A 12,915-nucleotide genomic window follows, 5' to 3' on the forward strand; every position below is an offset into this window, starting at 1 on the left:
TCCTCCTACCTCAGCCTCCCAAAGCACTTGGATTATAGGCATATCCAAGTGCTTTGGGATATGTTGAAGCTAGCAGAATCTTCACCCACATCCTAAATTCATATGTGCAAGTCTAGTATAGACAGTGTGAAATGTTGCTTTTCTCAAGCAAACACTCTCCAACAGTTAAGTCTCACTTATTTTTTCTGGGTGTTCAGGGGCCCTGACTGCCAGGAGATTTACCTCCCAGCTAGGCAAACATGATTTTGGCCTCCTTATTTCTTTGGTATCAGAAAGGTCTGCTACCCCTGTAAGTTTCCTGCTCTGTCCTCTCTAAGATAAGAACACAGCTTGGCTGGGCTACCATCACCAACATCGCTGCAGCTCATGCTTGCCCAAGTGGTGTTGGCCCTTTCCCTACATTGTTTCTTTTAATAGCTGTAAGTAAAGGAGACTGTTGTTGTTGCTGTTGTTGTTTTGGGAAGGAAGAGATGCCTTCATGACAATCTTCTTCCCAGGAAAAAAAGTGATGACCATTTGAGAGAAATATCCTTACTCAGAGTAGTTGTTTTCAATATAATACACATACACTATGATTTCTCTTCATTTATTAATTACACTAAGTAAAAATGTGAGACCCCTCTGTTTCTTATAACCTAACTTTCTTTTAAAGAGAAAATGTCCTTCTTCAGTCGTAAATCCAAATTTACAATAGAAACTGTGTCCTCCAACTACCAATATGACATCCAGGGCAAACTTTTTATAAAAGAGACACAAACTCCTGGGTTTGTCATCAGTCAGTAGGTATGTATTTGAGGTGTCCCACATAGTATTTTGTAAAAACTTGAGTCAACCTTTTAAAATCAGGCATGTTCGCTGAAAATCCAGATTTCCAGTTTTCTTGAAAAACGGTTAAAGCCAAGCCAGGTCCTGACTTTATACTTGACAACAAGCAGCTGCAACTGATTCCTTTGGATAGGACATGTGTGTTCCAGTTCCTTGCAGATCCCATCACACACACTCACATCAGCTCTTACCTGCTTGTCTCTGGTAGGTCTTCAGACACAAGTTTGCACACCTCTGCACTTCTGATTTCACAGAGCCATTTGGGCTTATAAACTTGTAGTGTAATTTTTGAAAAAGAATTTAAATTCTTTTAGATAAATGTTAAAAGGGTGTGATGAAAGCTGCCTCATGACTGTTCTCTACTTTTTCAAGGTATCTCTCCTTTCATCTTCAATTTCTTTCATCTTCAATTCCTGAGCAGACCAGGACTGAAGTCTTGGGAACCTGAGGTCCAGAGGTCCTGGGTTCCAGAGACACAGATGTGGCAAGGCGAGTCACAGGACGCCCTGATAGGAACTGTGAGAGAATAGAAAGGGAAAGACCATTAAGGAAGAGGGAAGCCAGGAATGAAGGGGAGAGAGGTTGAGGAAAGGGAAAGGGGAGACTTACGTTTGCCTCTTAAACCGGGAGGTAAAGCCCACAATGAGGAGGAACAGCAAGCATGCCAAGACTGCCAAGACAATCAAGCCCACGGAGGTGTAGCTCCCACCTGCTTTGGAGGAACATAGGCTGTCTCTCAGCACAGGACCCCTCTCTACATATATCCAATCCCCTGGTCTAGGCATGTGTGAGGGTACCAGGTGCTCCTTATTTCCTCCTCCACTTAAAACACCAATTTCTATTCCTCATAAGTTTAGATTCCCCATCTTGTTTTCAGTGCCTGGGCATCCCAAATTCAGCCCACTTTGGCATTTGCTAGTGTAGCATAGAGGGAAAGGGCAACAGCTTTGTAGCAAGGCAGACCTGAATCTAAATCCAGCCCGTCCACTTTCTATGTGGCTCCGGGCAGTTAACCTATCTCGGCCTTCATTTCCTCATCTATAAAATGAAAAGAGCAGTACTTGCTTCAAAGAAAACTGTGAATGATGAGATGAGATATTATATGCAGATTCATTGACCCCTACACAGGGAGCACTCAACCAACCCAGCTATCTTTGCTAACCTGCCTTCCCAAAGGCCTGGCTCCCTTTATGCCAAGGAATGAATCGTCCTGGGATTGTTTATTCGCTGCCTACTTCTGGATCCTTGAGTTTTGTAGTCTTGTTTCTTCTTGTATATAGAGAGCACTATTTCAATCCTTTTTGACTTTCAGGTCTTTATTTCCCTCCTTCCTGTATCTGGAACCCCTCTCTCTATCCTTTTATTGGGGGCCTCATCTCTGAAACTCCTCTAACCTGGGTATATCAAGCCACATCCCTCCCCAGTGCCTCCCTCTATGCCTGAGGACCACCTCCTGCCATTTCCAGCCTGGGCCCAGCTTTTTCTCACCCCAGTAGAGGATGATGTCCTGGCCCTCTAGACTGCTGTGCTTCACCCGACAGGACAGGCCAGCCGCCTCCCCAGCCGCCACATCCAGGGTTGCTCGGAGATACCATGTCTCGTCAGCATTGGGCAGGATGTCCCCTGGCTGAGTGTCCTGCTGCTCCTGCTCACCCCGCATCCACTTCACCCATACAGGCTTTGGGTAGAATCCTGAGACATGGCACACCAGCAGCAGACGGCCAGGGCCAGGACTGGGGCCACGGGACAGCCAGGCCTTGGGCTTCACTGTATCCAACAAGGGAATGGGGGGGATCTTAAAGTGAAAACTCTGCATTAGAGGCTCCAGGCCTCATATCATCCTTTTTGACTTTCAGGTCTTTATTTCCCTCCTTCCTGTATGCCCCTGACATGTTCACTTCTGGAAATGAAGTCTCCCACAACTTTCAATCCATTTGTCCCACCTTCTTCAGGGAGCCTGCCCTGATACTCCTTCTTCTTCTCTGGTCCCAGCCTCCTATGAATGCCCCTTGTCTGTTCCCCTATAACACCCTTTGTTTAGAAGTAACATATGTAGCCTATTTCAAGCATTGCATTAATTAACATCCCCCCACCAAGCAGGGATCCTAACTGCCTGACACCTTTCACCCCCAGTTGTTCATTAATTGAATTCATAGAACCCAAGAGGTGCTCAGTTGATGTCTGTGAAATGAATAAATACCCTCACCCCTTATCCAGCCCCTCCTGGGCCTTCCTCTTTTTGAATGCTCAAAGGGATGAGAACCCTGGAATGGAAAAGCCCGTTTGGAGCCCTGAAGTGGAATGTAGGGAGTAAGGAAGGCAGGCTGACCTTGCTTCTCCAGTTCCGACTTCCCTGACTCAAGGAGGCCACTGACAAATTGGGGGCAGGTGCCATTAAGGAGCCACTGCACTGTTTCCCTCGTCCACTTGTCCTGGTTGAGCACTTGAATGGCCAAGTTTACCCAAAGTGGGGCCTCTTGGGTTGGCTCCCAAGAAGTTCCTTGGAAACTCAGGATATCTTTTCCTTGAAATGCTACATGGAAGAAGTTATTTGAGGCGTTCCCAGGGTGCACCTCACAGCCAGCGGACACCTGGAGCTCCAAGGGATCTGTGGAGAGGAATGGAGAAAGATCAAAGAAGGGTTTAAAAGACTGGGAGAGATGAAAGAGAAGAAATTGATGTGCAGGTTATAATGGGGACCCAGACTTCAGGGAAAGGAAAGTAAGTGACCTGGAGTAGGCAGGAACGAGGGACACTTTGAAGAGTCAAAGCCTGGGACATCTCCAGGTAGAAGGGAAATCAGAAGAGGGTGGACAGAGCAGAGAATCTCATCAGGTGGTGCCACAGTCTCCCAGTTGAGTTTCTGTGGCCATTCTCTCCCCTTGGGTACCGGCCCAGGATCCTATCCCTCAGCTCACAGGATAAGCGTAGCATTTTGGCGAATTCCTTCACGTCCCTGGTGAAGCTGCTTCGATAAACCCGAAATATATGCTGCAGCGTCTCCCACTGCTGGTCGCTGAACGTGCCCTGGGACCAAGGCTTCAGAGAGCGGACGGTGTCCGAGTCGTTGCTCCAGCTATGCGTCTGCAGCTCCCCCAGCCACGCCAAGCCGTCGGTGCGCGTCCAGCTGCTATTGGCGAAGGACGAGATCTGGAGGCAGCGGAGGGGGAAAAGCCTTTGCGGGACTGGGAGAGAATGAAGATTGGAGGCGCGTAGCAAGTGGCCGGGAGAGCAGCCAGCATAAAGAGAAGGAAGAAAGAAAGAAACACGAGGAGATGAGCTTCAGGAGGCGGCTGATGCCAGCGAACTCTGTGCCGCGCTGCCTCTCCCCGGAGCCAGGGAGCAGCGAGTTTTCTACCTAGATCGCGCCAGTGCGTCCCGGGTCTCACCAGTCCCCATCAGGCGTTGCCCTCCCCGTCCCTACCCAGCTCCCTCTCTCCGCCCTCCGGCGAGTGCACTCAGGGGCCCTCGTTCCACCCACCTTCAGCGCTTCCCCAAGCCTGGAGGAGCGCCCAGAGCAGCAGAAACAGCAGGCACCCCATATCGCCCGGCGTGGGGACCTCGCGGAGCGCCGCTGCGCGCCGCCCTCTGACCTGCGCACTCTTCTCCCCTGCCGCTCAGCTCACGTCCCTTTCCGCTGGGTGCCAGCCAATTCCCAAGCCCAGACCCCGGCAGCCCTCCTCGCTGGGCTTGCCGGCGGTTTGCTGCTTCTGCCGAAGGGCGCCCTCGCCCTTAGCTGTGCGAGCTGCAAAGAGGTCGGGGTCCCAGGAATCCTGGCGCCGCCGCTCACTTCAGTAGGTTTCACAACCGGCGTGTCTCACTTTCCTGTTTCAAAGGAGACTTTGGGTCAACGTGTGGGACGCTTTACAACCATTATTTATGTTTTGGAAGCAGGACATAAGGTTGTGTCTGTGTTACAATTCCAACCATGTTAAAAATGCAAAGGGAAAAAAGGATCAAAGTCCTTGCTTTAGCAGTACATGTCTCTAGGTGGAAAGACTATGAGTGATCTTAATTTGCTTTACATCTTTATGTTTTCCAAAATTTCTCAAGTGCAAGTACCACATTTACAATAAAGTAAACGCATGAAAATTAATTTCCTCAGTTGCACATTGAGAGAACTGGATTAGGTTGGCTACAATTCTTTACAACTGTCATATCCCAGGATTCCTCCACCTCAGTGTTCCCTAGCCTCTCTTTCCTCCTGTCATGGTCCTTGCTCTCCCCTCCCCAGCCTCTGCTCTGTCTTCCCTGACTCCTTTTTGGGGGCGCGCCCCCAGACTCTCTTCCTCCTCTCCGCCCTAGCCTCTGCCGGCATACCTTCTCCTCTGGCTCCTGACTCATTCACTTTCCAAATATGCGCCTCTGTCTTAAACAATAAGTGTAAGATGACAGTGTGTACCTGGACAGCCAACTCGCCACTTCTCACACTGAAAATAAGAAAAAGTGACCAAAAATCGTGGTTCTAAGCCTTAGCTCACCTGGAGGAAAAGACTCCTCTTTGGCAACTCAGAACCTGGGCTGCAGCCTGACAGCTCCCTCTCCCTCACTCTTTTTATCCAATCTATCTCCAACTCATCTCTATTTCACTTCTTTTTGAATACCTCTTGAATAAATTCCTTTTTCTATATTTCCACCGTCACCATCACCCTAACCTTTTGACTGATCTCCTGAAGTAGCATTCTTGGGTAGAAAACAAAATCATTAGCACGGCCTGCAAGATTATGCGCCCTCTGGCCCTGGTGTCTACCTTTTGACATCACCTCACACCCCAGCATCATTTGCTCTGTACTGTAGCCTGGCTGTTAGCTTTCAGTTCCTCCACTATGCAAAACCTCTTCCTGACTAAGGTCTCTGCACAAAGTTCCCTCTACATGAAAGTTCTTGACCTTCTCCTCACCTCACCCGCTCCCAATGCCTAGTTATTTCCACTAAGGTATCAGTTCCAAGGTCACTTTCTCAGGGAAGTCTTTCCAGATCTGCCAGACTGTGTGACCCTATGCAGGAGAAGTAGGGCAGTCCCAACCTCCACTGCTTGTACACTAACTGGCTTTGAGAAGCCGTCCTCTCAGCATGTAGCAGAGTTTATAATTATAGAAATGGCCATATGTCTGTCTCCCTCTGTGTCCTCTTCTAAATCAGCTGGAGAGGTGCCAGAAGGCAAGGATCATGTCTCCATAATCTGATTCCTCCCATTCTGCTAACGTTAATGTTTCCCTTCTCCCATATCCTGTTGCAGCAAGAGTCCTAGAGAAAATAGGCTACTGCACCACACTCTAGGCTGGGATCTTGTAGACAGCCCTAACCCAGCCTATCTAATTATGTGTAATTTGCCCAAAAAAGCTTAAAATAACATAGTAACATGTTCTTGTAACAAGGTGTTAAATTATTAAATTTGGATACAAAATTGCCTAAATAATGCATAGGAGGGAAGCTATGAGAAATAAAAAGAAAAATAATTATATGACTCATGGGGCAATATTTTTAAACTTTCTTCAAATTTCCAAGCTCCCTTTAAAAACTTGAACAGTTCTGTTTAGTTTTTGTGTATCTTAAAAATTTTAAGTGCTAACATTCTTGCACACTTAAAGACAAGAAGCTGGCTTGTGTGTGTGTGGTTTTTTTGTTTTTGTTTGTTTATCAACAGAGGCCAGGCTGTATTACCTTCAGAAGTTAGGACTATCTGGAATTATACGGATATTTTTTCCCAAAGGTCAGTTGAGTTAGACACTTTTTGGCTATTGGAACTTTCACTGCTTTTTTTCTGGGAAAGGAACCATTGAATTATGAAATGTTTTGCAATATGTTACCTAAACAAAATATTTTATAACAAGACTGACTCAGAATACCCTAGCACAGAGAGATGATGATTTACTCAGAGCCTTAAAATAAGCCCACGGTGGGTACTACATGATCTCACTTATATGTGGACTCTAAAATAGTTTACTATTTTATGGAAACAGAGTTAGGGTAGTGGTTTTCAGGAGCTGGAGGGAAGGGGCAAATGGGTTAATTTTGGTCAAAGGGTTTCAGCCTCTCAATTTTGAGAGGCTGACCAAAACCTTGGAGCCTGATCATAAGGGACTTACTTGGTTTCAGTTCAGAATTCACAATTCACAACGTCAAATTAGTTGGAATCTTATATGCTTTCTTCATGTTTTTGTTATCCTAACCATAAGGAGACCATTTAATGTACAAAGGATAGCTGCATATGAGAATTTAAGATGCTTGAGAGGATACATCAGGGAAATTTTATAATAGCTATCAGGAGGATAATACCAACGAACTAAAGAACTCTTCTTAATAGGACTTTCCACAAGCCAAACTGATCAAAATCAAACAATTCAAAGTTCAGTCAATAAAGAAAGTTCAACAGCATTCAAGTGCAATTGGTCATAGTCTTTATTCAGAGCATAATGGTGATCAAGGACCATAGTTTGCTGTAAAATGGCCTGATTTAAAGAGGCTACTTCATTTTTGTAAGTAGCCTGATAATACAAACCACAGTAACCTGGAGATCCACTAAAAGAAACATAAGGATTAGAAAACCTTGTGATAGCTCTCTTACCTCTCGGACGTCCAGTCCCAGGAGCAAAACTCCAGCGACTTTGGGCCCCGCTCCCGTGAAAGTGGAGGGCGGCCGATGAGGGCGGTTGTGAAGGGAACGAGACCAATGAGACTAGCCTGGGGCGGGGCGCGGGGCCAGAGGGTGGGGCAGGTGGCGGCGGTGGCAGTCCGAGGTCTGGCTCCGCGCAGTAGATGACAGTACGTCAGCAGCAGGATGGCCCTAGCTGTGGCGGCAGCTGCAGAAGCCCAAGCAGCTGCGGCCGCAGTGGAGGCTGGAGCTGGACTGGCGGCGGCGGCACCTCTGGGAGTTTAAGATGTCGGCGGGGGCGGCGTCGCGGGGCAGCGCTATGGGCTCTCGTGCGGACGGCTGGGGCAGGACAACATCACCGTATTGCATGTGAAGCTCACCGAGTCGGCGATCCAGGCGCTCCAGACTTACCAGAGCCACAAGAATTTAATTTCTTTTCGACCTTCAATTCAGTTCCAAAGACTCCAGGAGCTTGTCAAAATTCCCAAAAATGATCCCCTCAATGAAGTTCATAACTTTAACTTTTATTTGTCAAATGTGGGCAAAGACAACCCTCAGGGCAGCTTTGACTGCGTCCAGCAAACATTCTCCAGCTCTGGAGCCTCCCAGCTCAATTGCCTGGGATTTATACAAGATAAAATTACAGTGTGTGCAACAAACGACTCGGATCAGATGACACGAGAAAGAACGACCCAGGCAGAGAAGGAATCCCGCAACCGAAGCACAAAAGTTATCAAACCCGGTGGACCATATGTAGGGAAAAGAGTGCAAATTCGGAAAGCACCTCAAGCTGTTTCAGATACAGTTCCTGAGAGGAAAAGGTCAACGCCCATGAACCCTGCAAATACAATTCGATAGACACACAGCAGCAGCAGCGTCTCTCAGAGGCCATACAGGGATAGGGTGGTTCACTTACTGGCCCTGAAGGCCCACAAGAAACCAGAGCTACTTGCTAGACTCCAGAAAGATGGTGTCAATCAAAAAGACAGGAACTCCCCGGGAGCAATTCTGCAACAGGTAGTCAATCTGAATCCTAAGGACCTCTCGTATACTTTAAAGGATTATGTTTTTAAAGAGCTTCAGGGAGACCAGCCTGGATACAGTGAAATAGACAGATGGTCATTGGAGTCAATGCTCTCTAGAAAAGTAAATCTATCTCAGAATGCTGCAGGCACCAGCCGTTCAGAATCTCCAGTATGTTCTAGTAGAAACGCTGTATCTTCTCCTCAGAAACGGCTTTTGGATTCAGAGTTTATTGATCCTTTAATGGATAAAAAAGCCCGAATATCTCACCTGACGAACAGAGTACCACCAACACTAAATGGTCATTTGAATCCCACCAGTGAAAAATCTGCTGCAGGCCTCCCGCTGCCCCCTGCGGCTGCTGCCATCCCCACCCCTCCACCGCTTGCCTTCAACCCATCTGCCCGTTTCACATCCTCCTCAGATTGTAAATTCTAACTCCAATTCCCCTAGCACTCCAGAAGGCCGGTGGCTCAAGACCTACCTGTTGACAGTTTTAGTCAAAACGATAGTATCTATGAGAACCAGCAAGACAAATATACCTCTAGGACTTCTCTGGAAACCTTACCCCCTGGTTCAGTTCTATTAAAGTGTCCAAAGCCTATGGAAGAAAACCATTCAGTGTCTCACAAAAAGTCCAAAAAGAAGTCTAAAAAACATAAGGAAAAGGACCAAATAAAAAAGCACGACATTGAGACTATTGAGGAAAAGGAGAAAGATCTTAAGAGAGAAGAGGAAATTGCCAAGCTAAATAACTCCAGTCCAAATTCCAGTGGAGGAGTTAAAGAGGATTGCACTACCTCCATGGAACCTTCAGCAATTGAACTCCCAGATTATTTGATAAAATATATTGCTATCATCTCCTATGAGCAACGCCGGAATTATAAAGATGACGTCAGTGCAGAGTATGATGAGTACAGAGCTTTGCATGCCAGGATGGAGACTGTAGCTAGAAGATTTATCAAACTAGATGCACAAAGAAAGCGCCTTTCTCCAGGCTCAGAAGAGTATCAGAATGTTCATGAAGAAGTCTTACAAGAATATCGGAAGATAAAGCAGTCTAGTCCCAGTTACCATGAAGAAAAATACAGATATGAATATCTTCATAACAAGCTGGCTCACATCAAAAGGCTACTAGGTGAATTTGACCAACGGCAGGCAGAGTCATGGCCCTAGAACTCTGCTTGGACCAGAAGATGTGAATAAACTTAAGCTTATTTATTTAAAATTCCAAATGAGTTGCTCTAGATTCTAAAAAGGTGAAACTTTGGCTGTTGAAAGTTTCAGTATTAGTAAACTTCAGTTACTTTTTCTTTTCCATTTTACTTTGCTTCCCTGCATTTCAAAGCTGCTCTTTCTGGTTCTCCCCACCACCCCACCACCGAGACTTGTGTTTGTTAATGGAAATAATTTTTTAGGAATTGGGGATCCATTGTCTATATTTCAAATCATTTTTTCCTCAAAAACTTGTTTTTGTTATTAGAAATAATTTTTTAGATATTGGGGATCCAGTGTCCACACTTAAAAGTTGTATGTGTTTAAAAAACAACAACAGTAATGTGCAAGGTGAAATGCTTTTGGATAAACGTAAGCCTATTTTCTGACCTTTCTTAATGCAAACTCTTTGCCTTAAATGGTAGAATATTTAGAAATTTGCACAAAATTAAAAAAATAAACATTGTCTTGGAGGGTTAAAAAATAGAAAGATGTACGTGTATAGATTCACATACACATATGTATATACAGGCTGACTTGATCTAGAACATTAAATCCGCCCTGCAAGTTAACCCCCCATTGCAATGGTTGCCTTAAAGTGTTTGCTAGTTGTGTATATAGTGTGGTTAATCACTAGCTACACTGTTTCCCACTTGATTAGAGCAATGGGAAGCATATTGTGGCCTACCAGCATCTGGAAGTGTGTGCTCAATCTGTACGTGTGCAGAGGTGGTATGGATGTGAGCGTGCATGAAGGAAAAAAAGCTGCTACTCCTAGTAGGCCAAACGCTCAGGTTAAACAACTGACAAGTGTTACTGTAGGGTGTTTTTTTGTTTTGTTTTGTTTTTTCTATCAAATTGCAACTTTTGTTGTGGAAGACAAAAGCATTTCCATTTCAACGAGTTTGTCAGCTTTATTAATGTTGGGCAAAAATTGATATGTCATGAAAATGAAACAGATCTATAGTTTTGGGACAAAATTATAAAATTAAATGTGCAGGTAACCTATTTATATACTGCTGTAAAGTATTTTTTGAAGAGAGATATGCAAAGAAGCTATTACCTACATAAGATGTACACTTAAAGATTTTTTTTTTCATCCTGGTGCCAGGAATATAAAAAAGAGTGGATATATTTAACCATAACATACTGTGATTCATCAAGCAGCACAAACTTTCATTTCATGCAGTTTATGTGTTGACGTTGATTTAAACTGTCACTTGTTTTATCATGTGGGAACATAAGTTATGTGGTCAAAAATATAAGGATTTTGAACTAATGTTGATTCAAGTTGCATTGTCTTATTGTATTGTCTTTTCAAAGTGCTGCCAGTTGAAAAGGGAAGCATTATGTTTACAAATCTGTTTTGAAATGTTTGCCAAAATTTTGGTAGTGTCTTTAATAAAGATGTTTGTCTCCAGCATCCAGAAAAATAAATAAATAACTTTGTTGTGGAAAAAAAAAAGAAAACCTTGTAATAGCCAAGTTTGCCATCCACTATGAAGGATGCCTGCAAACCAATTGTTAGCTGCTCCTGTAAATACATTATGTGTCTTTCCCCTAAACAAAAAAAAATTCCTTAATGTATTTGGTGGCAGCATCTAGAGGAACAGCAATATTAGCTACCTTTTTAAGTAAGTGTCAGATAGTAGTAAAATCAGAGAAAAGATAAGTGCAACATTCCGTTTTGTTCAACACCACATACAATGCCCAATAGGGGCATAAAGGAGATCTAAGGCTATAAGATGCTTCATTAAGTGTTTAGTTAAACAAAAATGTTTTAGAAAGTGTCTTCGACCCTGGAGATCTCATTGGCTCCAAATTCAAGATTTTTCCCCAACTTGAACAGATTGGTATCAAACTCCATACAACTAGTACCCCACTGCTGCCAACAGTGAGCCCCCAGGAACTTTATTGGAACCTTTCCTTCATAGAAAATAACTGATCTTCATCTGTTTTGAGGTTGGTTCTAATTTCAGTTATTGACCTCTTTGGCCTGTGAGTACCATGGGTAATTCCAGGCAGAGCTTTTTGGAAGGCAGGAGTGAGCAAGACCAAACAGAAAGATCCAAGCCAGCAAGAAGGCAATGTACAACAGAGTACACAATTTCTCCATAGACCCAATATAGGATCTCACGGGCTGAAAATGAGGTGAAAAATACCTAGTGGTGTTTGAGCAGAGGTCAAGTTATTAATAAATTTATCTTCCTATAAGTCAGCTTAGCTCCTGAACAAGGTCCAGTGGGAAACTGACCTTCTTGTGGTCCTTTTATAGCATACTGTAAGGGTACATAAACACGTTTAGTGGAAAGACACCTCACTACATTTAATCTAGTAAGATCATATAAGCAATTACTCTTACCCACATAGGTAGTCCCCAGGTCTTGAGTTTGCAATACCTGGAGGCAAAATATCCCTTCTGCAGGCATCACTTGGATAGATTTCATATACTTGGTAGTGATTAGGTTAATTATTGGAAAGGTTAGGGTATTGTTTCCATTGAGTGCAGGAAGCCAAATAACAGTGATGCTAGAATATCAGGGATAGCTTTCCATTCTTCCTTTGAGATTTCAGGTGGACTCTCGCTGGGAAAACAAAGAGGCATTGGCATTAATGGAATTGTTTTATCATTTGGGGGCATTAGTCCACACGCCCCAAAATTGCTCTGGTTTCTTGCTAGAGCATAAGCCTTCACTAAAGCCATTCACAGATGATGGTCCCATGGATTTTCCTGTAAGAAAAGAGAAGAGATTAGAATAAAAAGAAACACAATAAAAAAGACAAGACTTTTGTGATACCAGAGAAGTCTTGATCATCAATCTTGGGAGAGCTGTCCGCATCTAGAATGCCATCTGCTTATGGCCAAATCTTCTGTAGTCAGTTTCACCTTAAGATCTCTAATAGGTGTACAGTTTCAGGAGTCTCGAGGGCCCACTTTGAGCTGAGAGATGTGGATCCAATACTTAAGGCCCTGAAGTTTGCTGCAGAAAACTTGGTATTGTCCCCTTCCACTAGAGGTCAAGAGCAGTCTTTCCCAGGTGTCACTTCCAAAAGACCCAATTTCTGAGTTTTAGACTGTGAAAGATCTGATTATCATCATTTGACAGGCCACAATGGGTTTCTTTTAGCTGGTGAAAATATGCTTTGGGATAATGCATTAAAGCCTGGCACTATTCAGCCATGTCAGAGTTTATAAGAGGGGCCAATACCTGAGTTTCCATTATTAAGGGCATAGGTATTTCAGTAACTCTTTTATA

General features: G+C 44.4%; 1 protein-coding gene and 1 pseudogene across 13 annotated transcripts in view; one reads left to right on the forward strand and one right to left on the reverse strand.

Annotated features, from left to right (window-relative positions):
* Positions 1 to 572: 572 nt before the first annotated feature.
* The window catches only part of CD1D (CD1d molecule), a 44,186-nt gene continuing 31,843 nt past the window's right edge, over positions 573 to 12,915 (reverse strand). For 8 of the 13 annotated variants that reach the window (XM_055112893.2, XM_055112896.2, XM_055112901.2 and 5 more), the window contains 7 exons: positions 12,021 to 12,243; positions 4,307 to 4,650; positions 3,744 to 4,010; positions 3,155 to 3,433; positions 2,314 to 2,592; positions 1,435 to 1,534; positions 573 to 1,341 (listed from right to left, as the gene is read on the reverse strand). In XM_055112893.2, coding sequence (XP_054968868.1) covers positions 1,320 to 1,341; positions 1,435 to 1,534; positions 2,314 to 2,592; positions 3,155 to 3,433; positions 3,744 to 4,010; positions 4,307 to 4,367 — 1,008 coding nt within the window. In that variant the 5' untranslated portion in view covers positions 4,368 to 4,650; positions 12,021 to 12,243 and the 3' untranslated portion in view covers positions 573 to 1,319. Of the gene's footprint in view, positions 1,342 to 1,434; positions 1,538 to 2,313; positions 2,593 to 3,154; positions 3,434 to 3,743; positions 4,011 to 4,306; positions 4,651 to 7,393; positions 7,724 to 12,020; positions 12,244 to 12,915 lie in introns of those variants that run through there. The other 5 variants (XM_055112884.2, XM_055112881.2, XM_055112886.2 and 2 more) reach the window with 3 other exon arrangements.
* LOC100994166 (RNA polymerase II elongation factor ELL2-like) lies at positions 7,469 to 10,119 on the forward strand (annotated as a pseudogene).

This window comes from Pan paniscus, chromosome 1 (assembly GCF_029289425.2).
Source record: "Pan paniscus chromosome 1, NHGRI_mPanPan1-v2.0_pri, whole genome shotgun sequence".
NCBI classification, from domain to species: Eukaryota; Metazoa; Chordata; class Mammalia; order Primates; family Hominidae; genus Pan; species Pan paniscus.